The sequence below is a fragment of the Alexandromys fortis genome, unplaced genomic scaffold, assembly GCF_014885135.2.
Source record: "Alexandromys fortis isolate MF-2015 unplaced genomic scaffold, M_Fortis_MF-2015_v1.1 scaffold_7, whole genome shotgun sequence".
Classification (NCBI taxonomy): Eukaryota; Metazoa; Chordata; class Mammalia; order Rodentia; family Cricetidae; genus Alexandromys; species Alexandromys fortis.
This window is the reverse complement of record NW_026067920.1, coordinates 11,831,181-11,853,389: the sequence shown is the minus strand read 5'-3', so window position 1 is coordinate 11,853,389 and position 22,209 is coordinate 11,831,181. Positions and strand designations below refer to the sequence as shown.

Genomic DNA, 22,209 nt, shown 5'->3' with positions numbered 1-22,209 from the left:
GGGAAGATGTGTGGGAGGAGGGGGAGGGAAATGGGAAACCGGGAGGAGGTGGGTAATTTTTAAAATAAATAAATAAATAAAAATTTAAAAAAAAAGTTTGTCTTCATATTGGGGGTTTTATTATCACTATATGATGTTATGAAAAGCATCTTATTTTTATTCAAGAGAAGTGTGTTTCCTTGGACTAAGGAATCATCTGTTTTCTTAATACTGGAAAACTTATAGCCATTATTCCACAAATGCTGTCGCTCTCTCAGTCTCCTCTATTGTCAGTCTGAGAGATAATTAAATGCCTGCTACTGTATCTTTCCTCACTACTCATTCATTTCTTTATTTTTTAGATAGGCCCAGGTTGGCTTTGTGTAAGAGGAGATCGCTCACTTGTTTCCTGGCTACCCAGACCCGAATAATCACACAAAATTATATTAATTGTAACACTATTTGGCCAGAGACTTAAGTGTATTCCTAGCTAGCTCTTACATTAACCCAATTCTATTAATCTGTGTATCACCACGAGGCTGTGGCTTACCAGTAAGGTTATAGTGTCCTTCTCCTTTGGCAGTTACTTTGACTCCACCTACTCTCTCTATATATATCTCTGTTCAGATTTCCCGCCTGACTTTATTCTGCTAAGCCATTGGCCAAAAAAGCTTTATCATTAGCCAATAAAAGCATCACATATACAAAGAACATTCCACATTAACTTTGACTTCAAGGTGACAGATTTGTCTTGGCATGCTCTAAGAGATTCTGGGATTACAGGTGTGAACCATCATGCCTGACTTGGACCTTCTCTTTCCTTCCTTTTCAGATAACTACATTTTCATATTTTCCCATAAGCAGCAAGTAATTTTAACCCAATCATTATGTTTTTATTTTAAATTCAATAAACATCATTTTTAGTCACAGAAATTATGCCATTTTCAAATACGTTATTTGTCCTATTGCCATAACTTCTATATATTCAGTATGATTGGTTTTCTGGTACATTGCATTCTCTGACAATTCTCATTTTTGTTCAATTCTTAATTTATATCCACGGAAGACTGGTGCTATGTGCGTACTGTGGTGTTTATTTCATGTTCTCCTTTAATACTATTTTTAAAAATTAACTGAAAAACCTTGATATAGGGGCTGTGTTTCAAAGAAGTCTCATCTTTTCTTCTTGAATATCCACAATGTAGACAGAATGTGAAATGAAATTTAAAAAAAAAATCTTAAAATAAAAAAACAACATTCCCATGGTGTATCAACTTGAAGCCAATTTTTGTCAAATAATTTTACTTTCAGCTTACAAATAAAAAACACGTGTCTCTGTCATGTACAACATCATTGAAATGTGTGTACTTCATGGAAAGTCCTAGAACCTGTCTTTGTGTGAAAGGCTTCCCCAGGGAATGTGCAGCAGCTGGAGTCCAAACTCCAGAGTGTAAACCTGAAGCTCCAATGTCAGGAGATTTTTTTTCTTCCTAACTATGATCCCGGAGAAAAACTGTCAAGATTTTTCACCATCATCCTATGCCATTGTGGGAATTTTCAGTACCTGCACCTTCAGGAAGGATGCAGCCCTTCAGAGACCTGGCTCATCCATTCCCCTGTGCAGAGCAGCAGTACAGCACCCCAACCCTAGTGCCTCTGTCCCAGCGCACAGCTTCACATTTGTTCCAGCCATGTCTCAGGCAGCAATGGCATCAGCCCTGCCAGTTCTTGTGATCTACGAACATCTTCCTCCTACCTATGACTTCAGGAGAGAACTTAGGAAATAGTTGGGTTAGTTTTTATAATGGATACATGTTCTATTATTTTAATCTATCTTAACTTATTAAACATCACTTCACATAATTTAGCAATAATATTTTCAATTAATCCAACCACCAAATATATAGCAAAAGCACAGCATCTTCCTAATTCCTGTTAATACAGATAAGACAAAAATTGATCTTTTCATTCCATCTTTTATTTAAATTTCCATTCTTTTTCAGAACATAAATTCTTACAAGAGAAATTACTATTTCAAGTATTTTTTATACATATCACCATGTATTTTGTTGTCTATCAACATGACTGTTTTCTCTGTTTTACTATCTTCATGAAAGTGCGGATAATTTTTTAAATTATCATGATGAGAGATCAAAATACAAATCTCTGTCCTCCCAATTTTAATATTAATGGTAAATAAATACCTTTAAATATTAACCTGTCATTTTTATATTGTGCTATTTTTAAGACTAATTATGCATGTATGCATGAATGTGCACATATGAGTTATCTATCTGAGGGGTCCAGGAACAGACACTGGACGGCCTGGAGCTGGAGTGACAATTGGTTCTGAGTTGTCTGACATGGTGCTGGGAACTAAATTTGGGTCCTCTGCAAGAGCTGTACCCACCTAACATCTGAGTCATCTCTCCAGCTCTTGCAGTGAATTCTCTTATCTTTTACCTATTATATATGATTACTGTTTTTCTCTTTAGATATTTTGTATCACTGTAATATTTTACACATGTCTTATCAATTTTGTCTTAGTTAATACTTGTGATCTTGAAATTTAATGTTCTAGTGTATAAATATTTTAAATCTCCCATTTAAACAAACCAACACAACAAAATTTATGTTGTAAATTTTATATTAATTGTTTAGAAAAATGCCGTCAATGAGTAAAAGATGTTCAGCCTATTGTCTCTCTGATTCCATAGATTGGGGTATCCCACTGGAAAGACACTATTCATTAGAAAACCCACACAATGCATTGAAATACCACTTAATGTCTATTTTTCAAAAAGGCCATGGTTAAACTCCTCTTTTTCTACCTAAATTTGTGGTAAGCCTCCTCTACCTTCTGTTAAATTAATTAAATCTACCATCAGTCTATACAACTCTGTGAGGAAGAATAATATGAAGACTATTGGGTTTTCCCCTTCCTCCATGATATATACTAATATATAACTATGTATTTAATCGTGCTTATTATTCTTAAAATATTATTTTGATATTCTGATTTAATTACCCACATAGCTATATTTCTGATTCACGTATACTCTACTTGTGCTATTGCATTTAAATATCTTCCTGCTGTATCTACTAACTCAAATATATTGTAAAAGATATGGCAATATAATTACTCTTATTTTACAACTATGCTTTGTAACAGTGACATAAATTCTAGAAAACTGCTGAATCATGATGTTAAGAGCCTATGTTCTATGACCTGTTCTAGTGGGGTAAGTTCTACTTTAGTAGTTACTCTGGGAGTTCACAAACCAGTAAGGGGACTTTTATTTAGAATCTTTGCATGAAATACAGCCTTACTGATTATATTCACAGTGATAATTTTCTCCATATATATTATGTCTCTCTACCTCTGTGTACATTTTCCTCAAATTTTATTTAAGAGGTGTTAATATATCTATGTGTTCTGTTTTGTTTTATTTGCCAAACTGTCACTCGCTTCCCCTGGAATGTTGCAGTGAAAGTGTGTTAAGTCTGCCATGTACAATTCATACTTTTTGAAACCCAGTTTCTGAGCATTTGAATTTTAAATACAACAGAACACTTATTGCAAAAATGTTTATTGTTCTGCTGTCTCTCAATCTCATTTAAGAATATCTCATCCTGTTCTTCTTCCATATTTTATTTCGTTCTCTTTGCTTTGAGTTTTCTCTAATAATGGGCATACTAGGTTAGGAAAGGTGTAAGATTTAAAGCTGAAAAATTCATAGGTTTTACAGATGGATAAAACTATTGATTGCTTTTCTCCCTTGGTAGCTTGCATCGTACACTCAGATATTATAAGAGCTAGTCCTCAGAAATCAAACTACCAGGTCAGTTTTAGTTCAATTCCTCCAGGTCTCATATCTAAAGTTTTGGTATCTTCAGCAACAGGGTCTTATCTTCGTGTACTGGGAGACAACCAAGAGGAATGGTCATAACCCATATGGCTGTAGGAATCTCTTAGATCAGCTTGGCAACATAGTCTCAGTGGTGCAACAGAGGCACTTGTATCTTGGAAGTAACCAAGAGGTGTCTAATTGAGCTTAAGAAACACTCACTGAATAGAGTTTATGCCTGGTACTAAAAAATTAACCAACAAGTCATGTCTGGTGATGTCATAGACCCTAAAAAAGTGCCTCCTGCCATTTTACCAAATCAATATAGTTTATAATTATATTGTAAATATTTATTTTTATATTCTCAGCTAGGTGTAGCTCTCATCCCCTATCAAAAAGGCTCTTTTCTGCTTTAGAAAGAGGTTACTACAAAGATATACAATTTTTCAAAATGCTAAGAATAAATTACAATTGAAAACCCATTATAAATTTACATGCATGTATGTATGTATGTGCCTTTAAATGTTACAATAATTAAATAAGGCACTATGAATTTGAGAGGAAGTGGTGGGACACAAAAAGAGTTAAGGGGGTATGAAAACGATGTAATTATAGTACTCATAAGCGAAATTCTGAAAAATAAAACAATTACAAAAAATAAAGTTGAAAAAGAATTTAAACTCTACTATGGTTTTCTAGAGTTTAAGTTCTGGCCAATGAGTTGATATGTTTGAATCTCAGACTCCATGTCAGTCAATTTGAGTAACATATTCTTCCTAAGGCCATAATAACTATTAGGTAAGATCCAGAATTTAAAGAATCCTCCCCTCTTAATGCTTTAGTGAATAATAGAGTAACAACAAATCATGAGTTTTATTATTAGTATTTTTAAGCCATGGCTGTAATTTTCAGTAATAACAGGATTGAAAACCTAATCCAAACACCTTCCTGTGTCAGAAAAGGAGACAAATGGCAGAGAGGAAGCTGGGATAACCTAGAACATACATGTCCTGTAGTACGATAATCTAAATTCCAAATTTTAGTCTTATACTGGAAACATAAAGTTGATATGGGAACAGGCATGAAATCTCAGATTTCAGGAGGTGGACAGGAAGATTAGAAATTCAAGGTTATCCTGAGCTACACAGAGAGTTGGAGGCCTGCCTCAGCTATAGGAGATTCTGTTCCTTCATCACCATCAAAAAACAAGTATGCAATTCTTGCCAGGCAGGCTATCAACTTGTGAGCACTGTCATTATATCAGGAGCGCATACTTCAAACCAGATCATAAGTGTAGGTTTGAAAGGAATTCTGTTTACACACACACACACACACACACACACACACACACACACAGAGGCACACACGATCTCAAATGTGAGATCATTTATTCACTTGTGGAAATTAATAAATCAAACACCAAAACAGAAAAAAAAGATTGTTCCTGATAAAGTAACCACAGAAAGAAACAAAAAAAAAAAAAAAAGCCCTACTGCAGTGAACATCTAAGTCCCTGTGTTTCAGCTACACAGCTACACAGCAATCAGTGCCTGACTTCATGGGCAGGAAGGGGTACTCCAGCATTCTGGGTAGTTACAAATTCTATTGTGCTACTAATTACCTGCTTAATTCTTTGAATACCAATGTGCAATTAACATTACAAATAATCAAGGTTAAAAATATAATTAATGCAAGTGTGATTTAGTTATAATTAAACTAATTACACAGATATGTAGCATAATAAGAGACTTACAGACCATTATGTGAATGCAAATTTATTCTTCCTTTCAAGAGCAGTTATTTGAATTTCATTTTCCAATTATTTCACAAATGATGGAATGGAATAATAAAGAATGGAGTCAGTGTTCCAGGGATGAAAAAGTAAACCTTATGTTTTTTTATTCCCTTTTAAATTCTGGCTCTTTTGTCGATATAGTCTTGTAAATAGGCAAATTAGAGAGAATAAATAATAAGATTCCACCACAAACAATAACAACAAAAAAATGCTTTACTTCTTAATTCTGTGGCCATAGGTAGGGAAATCAACACCCTAATCCTCAAGGGATTTTCAGTTTCCTATAGGTAGGTCCCATTTTAGAATGATAAATGATATGTACAACCAGCTTGGCATACATGAGTCTGAATAAATTTGACTTTCTATTCTCAGATAGATTTTTATTAGGAATGTTGTTTTCATGTATTGGATCTGACTAGCAAAGTATAAATGCATACTCTGTCCTTAGACAGGAAAGTTAGAGTCTATAAATCTATTAATTAAATTTCAAATGTTTTAAGTATCAACATATTTTTCAAGCAATAATATTAAATATATTGAAATACTGCCATTAAATAAAAATATAAAGCGTTTTCATTGAAGACTCTTTTGATGTGCAATATATCTATCAATCCGTAGAAGAGAAAAATACACTATTATTCAAAAACCTATGTGCAGTGTGAAATCAATTAAAATTCTACTAGGGAATTATAGACACAATGCTTTCTTCCTCTAATCTAAAACATGTGATAAGTGAATTATTTTCCATATTCATTACATCATAATTTTTATAATAAATAATCACATTCATTTATGTGCCCCTGTGAGTCAGAAGTGAAGAAAATTCTAGAGGCAGTGCTTAAGACCACTCATGCCTGCCTTCTACATTTGAATCCCATGAAAATTGCCACACATCTGGTCCCTACAAGGAAGAAAAGACCCAAAAGTCCTTTATGGCTGTGGTAGAAGGGGAGAACAAATTCAAATTCAAAATGAGATCCCCTAGATTTTGGGTTAGGGCAAAGTATCGCTCCTCATCAAAAGAAGCTGGGAATATCTCTCGGGATGAATAGTAAGGTGTGCATTTTCCTCACTGGACTGGCAGAAGCAGGACAGCACCAAGTTCTACAAGGTTGTGGGTAGGAAAGTCTCTGTATGTCATATGATGGGGAGCCTGGCCGGCACTGAAGGCCGGCTTTGATGTTATACATACAGAGAGGGTTGAAGGTACAGAAACCATGCTAGACAGGAAGATGTTAGGAAAGACAGGAGAATGGGGATGAATAAACCCGCATAACTCAGTTCTAGTGTAAGCCATAGAAATGACAGTTCATGAGAAAATCAAATGAAAATGAAATGGTCACACACAGAAGAGAAAACACGCCTCCTGTCAAGGTCAAGTTGCTTGGATCAGTAAAGTAAAAGATACTGCAAGGACTCCATCAGGAAAATTTTAAGAACAGAAGAACCAGAGTTTCTAAACTGGCTTGAATGAATGTCACTATATATCATAGTCTAAGATGACGACGACAAGATATTACAACGAAATTATTTTGCCTCAAATTGCAATAAAAGTTGATACAACTATCATCAAAATGGTGAGTTTGTATTGAAATATGAAGCAAAGAAGTCCCTAAAATATTGAAAATAATTTGAAGAAGGACTAGGAAGGACATTCTTGTAACAGTAGACAATCTGTGGACAGCAGGGCAAAGCACACCAAACTAACATAGGTGTGTATATCCGTCACTTTAGTGGAAAGCTCCTAAGGAAAGGTTGCTGAAGAAAAGGACATCTGGTTTGCTATGTCTACCTTCATCAGCCACAGCTAGATAAAAAGGAAAGAAGGAAGGAAAGGAGGAAGGGAGGGAGGGAAGAAAGGAGGGAGGGAGTGAGGAAGGGAGGAGAGAAAAAAAAAGAAATACCCTGTATCACCAAAGACTGGACAGTGGCACTGTCATGGGCTGACTAACAAAGCCCAAGCCTGCAGCCCTTATCTTCCACTAGGCTTCACAAGCCCATATAGCTCTCAGTGCCAAGTTTAGAGCATATTCTACTATGACTGAGATTCCTCTGTCTTGTCCTTTATTAATTTAACAATTAATTCATTATTTAACAAACTTAAAGATTTTTGTTTAAAATGTATAAAATCATTCCATGTGTCATTTCTTCAGATTTCATATTTTTCTGAAGATCTCCATGTCCATATAAACAAACCAAACATAGCTAACCAAAAATGAAATCAATGAAATGCTATAGATTGGTCATAGATTGGTGCCTTGTCTAGTCATCATCACAGAAGCTTCCTCTGGGTGTAGAGACCCACAGTAATACATTATGTGGATCTCTGTCTCTGTCTCCTTTCATCGCCTGATGAAGGTTAATATTCAGGAGGATGCCTATATGTTTTTCTTCGGGTTCTCCTTCTTATTTAGCTTCTCTAAGAACCCAAATTATAGGCTCAATGTCCTTTATTTATGGCTAGAAACCAAATATGAGTGAGTACATTCCATATTCCTCTTTTTGGGTCTGGCTTACCTCACTCAGGATAGTGTTTTCTATTTCCATCCATTTGTGCAAACTTCAAGAATGAAAGGAGACAGAGACAGAGACCCACATTGGAGCACCGGACTGAAATCTCAAGGTCCAAATCAGAAGCACAAGGAGAGAGAGCACGGCCAAGGAACTCAGGACCGCGAGGGGGGCACCCACACACTGAGACAATGGGGATGTCCTATCGGGGACTCACCAAGGCCAGCTGGCCTGGGTCTGAAAAGGCCTGGGTTAAAACTGGTCTCGCTGAACATAGCGGACAATGAGGACCACTGAGACCCCAAGAACAATGGCAATGGGTTTTTGATCCTACTGCACCTATTGGTTTTGTGGGAGCCTAGGCAGTTTGGATGCTCACCTTACTAGACCTAGATGGAGGTGGGTGGTCCTTGGACTTCCCACAGGGCAGGGAACCCTGATTGCTCTTTAGGCTGACGAGGGAGGGGGACTTGATCGGGGGAGGGGGAGGGAAAGGGGAGGCGGCGGTGGGGAAGAGACAGAAATCTTTAATTAATTAATAAAGAAATAAATAAATTAAGAAAATCGCTAAAAAAAAGACATTATGTGGAGAGAGATTCTATATTAGAGGACTCCATCAGGTAGTTCCTCTTGGAGTTCTGGGTACCTCACAGAAGATGGGGAGGAAAGACTATAGGAATCTGAGGGGATGGAAGATATCAAGGAGAACACAGTCCATTGAATCAAGTATGCAGGGCTCATACAGCCTCACAGAGACTAAATCAGAAAGCAACGGGCCTACAGGGTCTGTACCAGGTCTTCTGGGTATATATTATGGCTGTTATCTTGGTGGTTTTGTGGAACTCCTAACAGTGGAAGCATGTATGTTTCTGACTCTTTGGCCTGCTCAACTTGTTGTCCAAACTAGATAGGAGGGTTTTGTCTTGTCTTATTGTATCTTATTTTCTTATATTTGGTAGTTGTCTTTTGGAGACCAGTTTTTTTTTTTATATATATTTTTGAAGGAAAATGGAAGGGTAGTAGATCTGGGGGAGAGAGGAGGTTGGGGGGAACTTGGAGAAATTGAGAGAGTAGAAACTGTAGTTGGAATGTATTATAGGAGAGAAGAATCTATAGTCAACTAAAACAAAAAATAAAAACTTCTATGATATTCTCTTACTGATCTGCCTGGTACTACTTTGGTTCCTAGACTCAGTCAAAGAGTCCACATAAAAACTAAGGGAGAAGGAAGAGGAAGAGCTACATTGAGATATTCCTTGGAACAATGCAGTTGAAACCAAACACCCAGCACAAACAAGGACCCAGTGTGATAGGAGAGGGGATGCTGACTAGAGAACAAAGGAATTTTGTAGAGAAAAGATTTGGGGTAGTATTCAGATAGGAAATAAATTATATTTCAGCTATACAAAAGATTCCAATATAAATTAAATACATTAAAATGATAAATCTTTGGAAAAGACAGGTAACAGCTTTATGACCTCAGAAAGGGAAGAGCTACTTGTAAGCCCCTTAAGGTATGCTAGTTAATGGCCATCCCACACAGACTACTTTAAAGGCCAAGCCCAACCCCTTGAGGTGCATGAGTTGCCAGCACAACCCCACCCAGACTACTCTAACAGCCTTAACAGCAGTTTCCAGTGCCTCAATATGCAGACCGCCAAGCTCTGCCCTACAGAAATAAACCCCAAAATCAGGCCACAAAATCCCACCAATCCCAGGCCATCATAGAATCCCCACTCCCCCCCCCCAAAAAAAAACAACATAAATCCTGCCTCTTGCTCAGATTTTTTTTTTTTTTTTTTTTTTTNTTTTTTTTTTTTTTTTTTTTTTTGCTGCTTTCTCTGGAGCAGAGGCAGCCACCCTCTTGTGTCTTTCTTAATAAATTCTTGTATGAGGTTTGTTGTGTAGTGTGACTTTGTGGTAGTCCTTGGTTCCCAACTGCCAGGATACCTTTTTCTTCAGAGCTGCAACACTTGCACTGGGGAAACCTTTCCCCTCAGAGTTACAACCCTTATACTACTCAAGGTTCAAAAAGCCACAAGTAAGACAAGGGAACAAATTAAGTTCACTATAACTAACTGCTGAGACTATATACACACACCCACACACACATATGATATATACATATATATTTATCATATATGTATATATGACTCATTACAGGAACATAATTAAGAATTTCTATTTCCATAAATAGCCAATAATAATACCATTTAAAAAAAACAAAAGGTATGTGTAATATACAAATAAAAATGAGATCTCATGCCAATCAACTTGTAGCAAAAAAATCTGTGGCTAGCTAGGGCATAGGCATTAAGGGAGAACCTAGTTCTATTGTTCTGCTAAATGGACATGGTGCATCTTTCTACACTTCTATAGCCGAAACCAGATGCATGTGAACACATAGATAACAGCCAAAACTAGATGCAAACACACAAGAATGTCAGCATACTTCAATTAAAAATGGCAGGCATGATGCATATGTTGACAACAGATTTTAAGACTGATAAAAATACCTTGTCTTCTCGGCTACAAGGGTTGAGCTCCGGTCCCTGATACTGACACTGGGAGATTTAGTCACCCCTTTGGGTAAGTGGCAAACAGAAAATGAGACTGGAGGAAAATAGTGTTTCTAAGCTTATTTCCACAGACCTGAGGGGATACTGGGGGTTCCCAGGACTTGATATCATCATAAGTGGAAAGAAAATTATTAAATCTGAATCATACCCCTGAGGAGTTCTGACGACGGCATAGCCTGAACTTGGTGGAATTTCACCAGTCAGAATTTTGAATGTTGTGCTCTTCCCAGCGCCATTCACTCCGAGGAGCCCAAAGCACTAAGAAGAAAACATGAAGTTAGACACAAAGTATGGAGTGTCATCGATGTTATATTACAAACGGCCTTTGCTTTGACGGTATACTGACGCTTCTGACGTGTGATGTTGTTACAGTGTGGAACATGTTACTGGAAAAAGACACTTTATGCTTCAAATACTTTTGCGGCAGTTGTGCATGAAAACATCAGCACTAATTTAAAGAAAGATAAATTTGGGTATATAAAACTTAACAGAATGGGTAGTAAGTAACGATAATCCAAATTATCCAGAGATAATCATGGTAACATCTTTGGAAGGTCTGTCACTGCAGAAGTTGCTTTCCTCCTGGTTCCATTTTTGTATATTTTCTAAAACTAGTCTATTTCCACTCTCAGTAACCTACACACACACAAATATAGATAGATAAAGATATAGAGAGAGACGGAAATGGGTAGATAAATATAGAGATGGGTAATAAAAAGTTAAATAAATAAATGATAGAAAATTGATTACCAGATGGCAGATAGATAACTGATAGATAATAGATGACGATTATATAGACTGATTGAAGATGGTGATGGATAGATAAATAGATGACAACCAGGTAGATAATAGATCTTGTTGGTAGCTAGATGCCTTTATTTTTTCCATCAAAGAGGCTGTAAATTCAATTTATACTCAAAGCCTAAGAGAATCCTGGTAATAAATAAGGAAACAACCTCCAATTTCATACTTTGACAGTCAACCTGTTTCTTTCTTCAATCTTATCTTACTCTCTATGTGAAAACGGCTTTCTAACCCCATTCTCTAGACCGGGTACCTGTTTTGTACTTCTGGGTATGATGTGCCTGAGACTTCTCCTTGGAACGTCAATCTTCCCAAGCGTATTTTCTCATGTCTGAGTGCTAATATCACTGACACCATCTAGCTTCCTCCACATGCAGATCATGCACAGTGATTGTTTCTGTGTTTTGCCTTCATGCCCACGTATTACTTACCTTCAGTATGTGCCTCTGGACAATGTCAACAACTTTAATCACCATGTGCCTCGGTCATATTTTTTCCCCACCACTGAGTCTCCTCCCCATCCATTATAGGGGTCCATCTCATGCCAGACCTGCCTTGTGTCACTGCTATCAGGCCTGCCACAGCTGAGACTTGAGATGCCCTATCAGCCTGTCCAGACCACATCTCTGCTTTAGAGCCCAGGCTAACCCTGCCATTGTGGTAACAGTCTTCCACACTCCTGGTGTACATCACTAAAGCCTATGACTCCAGTACTTTCTAACCCTGTCTAAACACAGGAAAAGATATTTGTTTATGGTTTTCTAGTTTCCAACCAGCTCATTGATTCTTAGAGGGACAGGGGCGCACATCTCAGTCATCTCTGTTTTCTTCACAGGTTCTTACAAGGTGCTGCCCATCTAGGCAACCAAACTATGCTGTACATAAAATCCTAGAGAGGAGATCACACTACAGTTTAGATCCTAAAAGTCCCTAAGGACTCATGGGCTAAAGATGTGGTCTCCAGACTTGGAATTACACAGGAGCTGTGCCTAATTGCCATTTTTGCGGGATATTGGAACTTGGTCCTTCCCTTCCTATCTTTTTAGCATCTGCTCATGAGGTGAGCAGCTTCTCTTAGGATGCCTTTCTATCTTCATGAGGTGGACCATCACGGGCCTGAGGCAAGGGAAACTTTCGCAACTCATCTGAACTGAGATATTTTTCCTCTTCTTCTTCAGTTGATTGTAACAATGACAACAAACATCCCAAAAGAAACTTCAAATATGAAAAACATCATGCCTACTCCCAAGGCTTGCTTCCTTCCTTCCTTCCTTCCTTCCTTCCTTCCTTCCTTCCTTCCTTCCTTCCTTTCTTTCTTTCTTTCCTTCTTTCTCTCTCTCTTTCTTCTCCTTGGCTTAAAACAGCCATGGATAGATAGTAAGAAAACTAATATTGATTTAAATTGATTTAACTTTAATTCAAACTTCAATAATGTTAGATCATAGAGCTGGCAAAATATCAGTAGAAACAATAGCTAGGAAACAATCCTTCACATTTTGTCCTGTTATCCTAGAAATAATGGCTCTAATCTAGGTCACTCCTAAATTGCTTTTCCTGGGTCTCTAGGCTTCTATGTACCCCAGAGTACTCATGTCTGGATTATCTGCTCAGCAGGAGAGCATGGCTAGCAATAAGAGAGCCATATAACCACTGGGTTTCTCCAAGCATGCAAGGTGCCTCTTTATTTCTAACAGTTAATTAAAGATAATCATTTCCAGGATTGATTTCCCGTTATGTATTGAGTCCAAATAAGAGTCAGTTTGTACAGCTTCTGCCAGTTCTGATTGAAGATTTCTCCATAGCTGCTGTGGTATGTGCAATCTTTAACCCTCTAGAATAGCATGCTTCTAGATCAGTGGTTCTCAACCTATGGATCTTGACCCCTTTGGAGTTGTCTATCAAATATCCTGCATATCAGATATTTACCTTACAATTCAAAACAGTTATGAAGTATCAACAAATTAATTTTATGGTTGGGGTCACCACAACATGAGGAACTATATTAAAGGGTCGCAGAATTAGGAAGGTTGAGGACCAGTGTTCTAGATGGATTTAACTGGGCACTCAAGAAAAACTGTAGGCTAAATAAGCGGAAGAAGTGGGTTCCTTCAACTGGATTTTTTAAAATATTTGTACTTAATAAAGTCATCCCAAAAGTCAAATGACACTTAAAAACCCCAGATACACAAAATTTAAAGAATCATAAAACAAAATAAAATTTAAATCAGTCAGCAAATTTCCATTACACTAAGATCCTGTCTCCAACTTTATATCTGTGACGTGGTTGGAATCTCTGGAATGCAGAGGCTGCTTTTTGTTGTGATTTCAGATATTCTAAGACTACCCCAGACAGAACTACAGCCAGATTTCACAGGTTCCCACGAGAAATGGGTAAGCACTGCAGCTGATACCTCGCCTCGTGGTATGGCCAGACTAAGGTCATGCACAGCAGTGGTCTTCCGCCTGAAAACACTTGTGTAGCTCTTACTGAGGTTGCACAAAACAAGAATGTCTCCTCCGGTCTTGCCTTCAAGCACCCTCGTTTGCTCCTTTTCAACATCTACGTCCTTAGCAGACTTGGCCATGTCCTGTGGGGCAGAGTGGACCCTGGGAAGATAAAGGCAGAGTTAAGATAAGACAGACTGTTCCAAGAGGAACAGTCCTGAGATTGTCCCCAAGGGACCCCTGTGGAGACAGAAGACAGAGCCCTCAGAGCACCCACCGTCAGGGCATCTTAGCCCTATCATCCCGATTACCAGGGAAAGTCAACTCCTTTCCACAATCAAATGACATATTCTTGTTAAAAGAAGAACCTGTGAGATGTCAACATTAGGGGAAGTTTTTAATTTGGGGGATAAGAAAGTCATGCCAGGCCTCATGAGAAGTGCCAAAAATATTGATCACATTACTATAAAATACTAACTTATATAGGTATTTTGGTAGTAAACCATTTATTAAATATTTAACAAAATAGATTGTGTATATACCTTATATAGAAAAGTACCCAATAATTAAGCTTAAAATATAAATTGGATTGCATAAAAGAGTTAAACAGAAAGCTTTTTTCACAACTTGCATATAGCATTCAACGGATATTTGATATTTGCCAGTTGAGTACAACTAATCATTGCATCTAACTGGTTCGCTCTGAATCTGGGCTGGTAGGTCCTCATTAGGGTTTCCATCTGGGTATTTTTAACTTTAAAGTAAATTTTCATTTCTCCAGCAAACTATAACATGTCTGCATTTTAATGATTAGGTACAAACCAGGCACACTGTTCATATTACACTCCCATCAATTTCCTTGTTTTCAGTGTGATATGAGGTTATATAGCATATAATCATCTATTCAAAGAAAGAGGGGCATTTTTAAAATATTTTTTACAACTCTCAAATTATTTCAAAACAATGGGGTACTAGAGTTAATAGCACTAAAAGAGTACTATAGTTATAGCTAAGAGAAACCATTCACTGTCAGTCCTGGTGAGTCAGGCCAAAGACTTAATCAGTGTTATTTTTCCACATCTAAAATCATCATTTTACAAAAATATGTATGATTCATTGCACATATAATACAGATGAGAAAAGATGGTTAGATCCTCAGAGGGGTCTGATGTCATTTACATAATATTTGAGGTCATATAAAATTAATCAAACAGGAAAAAACATGTGAGTGACAGCTATCCAGAGGGTGATTACTTAGGAGCAGAAAGTACGGTGGGCACAGAAAACATGGGAAGTATTCAACTTAGCAATCCAAAAGGGGATTCATGAGTTAATTCATTTTATGAAACTCGATCATTATACACTTTTCTGCTTGACTAGAGTTTCTCTTTAGTAGATAAGGGCTACCATCAACATTAACCTTCCGCTGATAAGCCAATGGTCTGCATCAAAGATTCCTACCCTCTCCTCATGAGAACTACCTGGAAATTTTATGTATGTTTACTGATCACATCTTCCAAACTAAGCAACTCGGGGCTTCAGGGAGGGACCAGTTGGTACATTCTTTAACTCTTCTCACTCTGATGAGTGGAGGACAAACAAAAACGTGTTGGTTAACAGCCAAACAAACCAGCTTCTGAATTCTTCCACCTCCACTCAGCTGTCCTCCAATCACAGTGTAACAGAAGGACCCAGGTGCGCAGTAGACACAGCAGCCCTGTCCCAGTAATTCATCACAGCAGCTATCTGGACTATATGGCTGTTCTAACTCTGCCTGCTTAAGGAGTAAGGGAGCAGAGCCAAGTTCCATACTATAACATAAAGAGGCAAGACCTCCCACAAACACACCTATGTGGGCTGTTATGAGAGGGCTGTGTGCAAATGGAGACCTGTCACCATGAGACAGCAGAGGTGTGCAGGTGGAAAACAATGCAGCTGAGAGTACAGCAGTAGAGTGGGTATCACACCTAGTGCCCAGGATGTGCTGGTAACACGGAGTGCAGGTGGAAAGAGTTGGCTCTATCTGGTTCCCGTGAGGGGACAGGCTTTTCCCATTCTCCTCCACTTTCAGCTAAAACTGGTATCGTTCTCCCTAAGAAGGACTTGCTGAGAAACTTGGCTATTCATATTCAGCACTGATTAGTGACTGAGTTCTATCTGGATTAAAATGACAAATTAGAGCTCACAATCGTTGTGACCCTGAGTCATAAGGGAGCAGAAGGGTAGACAGTGCCTGTGATCCCTGCCCTTTGCATCAACATAAGAAAAATGAATTGCTGTGGATATCAAAGACCTTGTTCTAAAGTAGATCCCAACTAATATCCTCTATGATGTAAAGGTAACACAAAGTCTTTTCACTGAAGAAAACTCCTTTGATACTGTAGAAGGATTGAGAATCCTGGAAGCTGCCAGAGGGATTCTCCATTGTGGGTTTTAAATGGACTGAAGTATTAAGGTTTATCACAGGAGCAATTACATTTAACAGGTGTTCCAAATTCTACTCCAGAGTTAGTCAGCTATGGGAAATCAGCAAATTCCAGAATAATCATGTCCAAATTCAGAAGAGTTTGGGGATTTCTATTCAAAATGGTCCACTCCTTTAGCAGCCTCGGGTTATTATGTAAAGAAATACATCATGGAATGATTGAAAAGAAAGCAATACATATAAAGGGGTTGCCCACCAATGTTAGCAATGGAGCTCTATACTCTGTAATAGACTCTTTAGTGACAAGGTGGTAACAGATTCTCCATAAAGAATCCCCCCATTGAGAGACTGTCTCAGAAAATCGAAGAGATAAAATTAGAGGAATGGGGGTTGGGAAGAATCTCTGTCTGAAGTAGGAATCAGAGGGCCAAAACCAGAGAGAGGATCAGTGCATTAAGTAGTGGAGGGGGAGAAACAGAGAACCTGCACAGGAAAATACACTTCCTTGTCGATTTCAAATGTATTTTAGAAATATATATGTATTTATTGGATGTGCATGAGTGTTTTGTGTGCATGTATAATCTATGCATCATGTTTGTGTCTGGTGCCCTTGGAAGCTAGAAGAGGGCATGAGATCCCCCAGACCTAGAGCTACAGATGATTGTGACCTGCCACATGGGTAGTGGGAATCGAACTAGACAGTGCTCTTAACCACTAAGCCTTATCTGACAGTTACCTTAAACCGTGTGTGTGTGTGTGTATGTCTGTGTCTGTCTGTGTGTGTCTCTGTGTGTGTTTGCAATCATCCTGGTGTATCTGCATTATATACACACACCATTCTCTTCACTTAAAAAAACAAGAACAAAAGGAACTCCGTTTGGCAAAGTCATGTGGTTTCTGCACTGAAGTCCTACACCTTCCCGACTCTAAAGTTAATCACATTAGTTATAAAAATGAATTATTTTATGGTATCAATCAAATTCACTTTTGGTGTTACAAAGTAGCCAAAGTGTTGAGCAATTTCAAAGTGGAATATAAATTGATACAACCAAATAATTGAAAGGAATATTTAAAGGTTGGCACCTTATCTTTGGAAATTCTTTCCATTTAGTTGGTGACTCATACTTACCCACTAAACAAAGAAACAGAAAACCTTTAACTTATTAGAATCACTCATAATAATGCCACTAAGGCACATTCCTCTACCCTGCAAGCTCCAGATAGACTTTTCCTCACTCTTTATTCAAGAGTCAGAGGCATTAAGCATCAGCCCTTCAGGACATACCTTGGCCATCGTAGAAGGTCTCCATGTACCAGAATCCTCAAGAGGAGAAGAACTGTGCCCTGCAAGGTCAACTCCACGAAGATCCAGCCCAAGAAATTCATCTCAAAGGGGCTCACATAAGAATCAATGCCAAAGTTGTGAGTCAGATCGTACTTGATCTGATTATAACAGAGTTCTATGAGCCCTTGACCCAGGCAGAATTGAGGAAAAATAGTAAAAACCCACTTGAGCACATTGTAGATATTCTGCAAATTCTGCACGGTAAAAGGGAGAGAAAGATGAAATTAAAAGCGATTTCATTTTTATGACATATAGTAATAACTTCCTATTGTCATTGGTTGAGGCTGTCGGTCCAGTCTGCTCTATCCCCATTATGCAGAAACACTCTCAGACAATCATGGAGCCAGATAGGATTACTCCTGAGATCCTGTACTGTATGTCTTACTAGGTTTTGTTTGATAGGACCCATTATCCCTTTCTCCCTCTTCTCCCTTTTGGACTAGGGATGTATGTCCTATAACTGCCCCATGTATTTGATTGTACTGCCTCACACCTGGAGAGAAGTTGGGATGAAATATATTTTTGAGTCTCACCCATATTTGAACCTGGTGAAGTTTATAGAGTAGAGAGGAGGTTTTTATGCTTTAGAATTGGGGCCATAATAAACGAGCTATTTTGGAGCTACTGTGACAGAATGAGTTTGTGATCCCGACCTGAGAAAACCACAAGTCTTGGGAACCCAAGGGCAGAATATTATGGGTTGAATACCTCTACGCCTCACAAGATATGCGTGTTGAATTTTTATCCCCAGTGTGGTAGCTCAGAAAGTCGGGCCTTTCAAAGGTAGTTCTGGTTAGGTGAAGACAGCGAGAGGAAATCTATACAATGAGATTAGTGTCCTTGTGGGAAGAGAATGAGCCACTAGCCATCTCTCCCAATTTTCACTAGGTGAATACGTTAAATGGCAACTACCTGCAAGTCCATAATGGGTCTCTCAGCAAAAGAGTACATTTAAAATCACATTGATCTATGCCTGAGTCAATTAGTGTACCGCCTGAAAGAATTTCTGTTATCAGTGATAGTCTGAGATAGGCAGCTTTGAACCTGGGAGCTGATAATTACTGAAAGTCATGATGACATCCATGCTTTAACAACTCATTTTAAGAACACAGTGATTTTTACACAAGTGTTAACAAAGACTGTGCAATGTGTGAATGCTGAATTAATAATAAAAAAAAAAGCACAGAGATTCATGGATTGACAAATCAATTGATTTGGGAATAGAGGAATTGACACATATTAATATGTAAACAATAAAAACTGTAGCCTTTAAGCTGGTAACATCTTCTTGGTTACAACAAGACGAAAGACATGCCTGACCTTGCCTGAGAACCCAAGACACATCATTCTTTAGCAGTATTTTGGCAACAAGGGAAAACACTGCATTGGCACCGCAGTCGGCATATGCAGTGGCTGGTACTGGTGATTCTGGCTATGACCTGAGAGCACAGAGGCTGCTTTTGACATCTTTCACTACTTTTACAAGTTCATAATGCTTTTTTTTTAACATGAAATGAACATTTGATGTCAATTAGGATGAATATTTTAATAATGTTAAATGGCTTCAACAGACACTATTACATTAAGGAGCAAAAGAAAGAGAAGGATCAAAGTAAATCCAGCTAAATCCCCTCCATTCCTAATTGCTGAGTGGCTCAGACCATTTTTCTTTCCAGGAAACACCCATTGCCTGTTGATTCTTCCAGGTGAGCAGTGCCGTCTATAATTGCAGATCACAATGCCTTTTCATCCGCCATGCCAATAGAGCCTCGTGGATGAAAACACTCCTGGCTAGCTAACCTCCTCTTTAGTTTAGGTGAGTCCTCCAAATGATTGGCCTTCCTTTTCCTTTGAGAGGTGGCTTACCCCTCTTCTGCTATCGAGTTCTCCTAGAGCTTCCCAGGCTTTGGGTTGCTCCCAGTTCGATCAGTATTGGATCTGGTTTCCTTCCCACCACAGTTTACAGCATCCTCATCAACCCATGGCACATTAGAAATCGATGGGGTGGAGGAGGGCCTCAAAGCCTCCTCTGCCGACTTAAACATTCTGCTCAAGTTAAAGCCAATTAATTGTTCAGCGAGCTGTCTATTTAAAGGCTCAGAATATTAATACAGATTAGTGTCAAACTGAATCTGTAAAAAAATCACTGAGATAGATCATTGCCCTCGTTGAATGCAAAATGGATATTTGCATACTCTGCTCCTTCTACACAAACATGAGGCGCAATAATAAGAGATAATGATGGCCACTATTCGAGAGTCTATCAAGTCTGGAACCCAGTCACAGGAGTGAACCTGCCCCGCTTAGGGCAAGCCTCAGCCTCTCTCTTCCTGGAAATGGGAACAGCAGCCTTTCCTTTCACTAGCAGCACTGCACCACTCCCAGATGAGTTTTACAAATTGTGGCTCAAATACCTGGGAACTACTGAGCCAGCAGAGAGTAAGAGAGCAGCGTAGGGACTTAGGAGCATTATATGCTCAGAGGTGAGAATAAAAAGCAGGAAAAAAAAAGGGCTGAAATATGAGAGCTAAGGAGAAGCCAGCATCTGCAGCCTGTTCCTATAAGTCACACTGGGAATGACGGCTTAAAGCAGAAGCCAAGGGTAAGGGAAGACTGGTTAAGGAGCCAGGGTAGAGGGAAAATGGGAGGAATAAATGGGATGCATCCAGAGAAGGGATTTCAGCCTGCTCCTAATGCCTAGTAGACATTTTCTTCACAGGGATTCTCAACCTGGAGAACAGCTCATGTTGAGGACAGTGTTTTCTCTATACATGGTAAGACACTAATAAATCCCATGAATCTTTGATACCATTCTTCAGGCACTCTATCATGTGAGTGTGGACAGGGCTGTGTCACATATTACTTAAGATTTCAAACCAGGACACAGTGACACTTTGACATACTTTATTGTATTCATTCCTCTGCCATCAATAAGTCAACATCTGAGAATCTCTGAGAATCCCAGCGCAATGAATACCTAAGTAGTCCTGCCATGGCTATAGAGTAGCTCCCACAACACTGCAGAAGTTTTTGCAATCAATTACTGCTGTGAGAGAATGCTCTTGTACACTGAAAGATTTGTCACTCATATTGATTTAATTAAATGCTAAATGGCCAGTAGCCAGGCAGGAAGTATAGGCGGGCAACCAGAATAGAAAAATTCAGGGAAGAGGAAAGGCAGAGACGCCATCACCAGTCAGTCACAGAAGAAGTAAGATAAGAGAATGCCTAATGAGAAAAGGTACCAAGCCACAATCTAAACAATTTTAAGAATTGTGGGTTAACTTAAGTTGTAAGAGCTAGTTAGTAATAAGCCTGAGCAATAGTCCAAACCGTTTATAATTGATTTAAGCCTCTGTGTAAATACTTGGAGCTGAATGGCTGCAGGATTGGGCAGGACATAAACCTCTGTCAACAAATTATTCCTTCTACACTTAAAAGACAAGGTCACTCATATAATCTCTTGAATTCCCCTAGAAAATGCAACTCAACTGGGCGGAAGCTCAACTGGGTTTTACTCAACAGGGTGACATGCTGAGCATTTGGCTCTCAGATGGTGGCACTATTTTTGAAAGATTTTGTAATCTTGAGCATGAAGTCACTAAAAGCAGAACTCTGAAGGGGGTACCTAGTCCCCAGGCTTGTCCTTACACTCCAGGAGGTGAACAGCCTCCTCCTACACACTCTTGTTAGGGCCTAAATTAAAAGTGAAAGTCCTCTTAAACTGTGAGTCAAAACAAACCCTCCCTTCTTTAAGTAGTGTGAATCAGTCATTTTGCCACCGTGGTAACAAAGTACATAGCAGACACCACCATTCTCCAAGCTGTGGTGCTTTGGAAATGGACTGTGCCAGTGAATCACCTGGGCTTTGGAAATGATGGCCAAGAGCCGGGGCATGGCAGTCATCAGCATGGTACACAAACCAAAAATGAAGTTCAAGGAGATGTAGGAGATGAAGGCAACGTCGGAACTGGGAAAGATTCTGGATATCAGATACATCCATGGAATCATTGCGTATCTAAACAGGAGAAGAGAAATCATGGTTATTTTCCTGAAATGTTTGTTTCTTATCATAATGGAAGTATACTATAGATGTGATGTTAGAATGGTTACGTTTCCCTCACTTTGTGTAATATATGCAATCGTCTCCCATAAAAAAAAATAACCTTCTCTGGAGCCTCCAAAGGATCAGGGAAAGTGTCTCCGGGGTCTAGGTTTTCCACTGAATTTCATTACTATCACTTCTGTCAGTTGGAGCCTCTTTGCCTCCCAATCCTACTGCAGTAATAATGTCCACCGGTTATAATGGAAATTGGAAGATTCCAAGAATATAACAATACTCAGAGCTCTCGGTCACCAAGAACAGTCTTTCTAGAGAACACCCCTGGGTCTAAAGGATAAATTTTTCTACTTGAGAAAGAGTAAGGGATGTGATATACAAAGTCACATAGCATCTCAGAAACCTCACTCAAAAGAAT

General features: G+C 38.6%; 1 protein-coding gene across 2 annotated transcripts in view; it reads right to left on the bottom strand.

The window, feature by feature from the left end:
* Nucleotides 1-22,209, bottom strand: part of Abca13 (ATP binding cassette subfamily A member 13) — a 399,663-nt gene that overhangs the window by 79,511 nt on the left and 297,943 nt on the right. For both annotated transcript variants that reach the window (XM_050141226.1, XM_050141225.1), the window contains 4 exons: nt 21,593-21,749; nt 17,672-17,925; nt 13,928-14,123; nt 10,861-10,970 (listed from right to left, as the gene is read on the bottom strand). In XM_050141226.1, the coding sequence (XP_049997183.1) occupies nt 10,861-10,970; nt 13,928-14,123; nt 17,672-17,925; nt 21,593-21,749 (717 nt within the window). The remainder of the gene's footprint in view (nt 1-10,860; nt 10,971-13,927; nt 14,124-17,671; nt 17,926-21,592; nt 21,750-22,209) is intronic.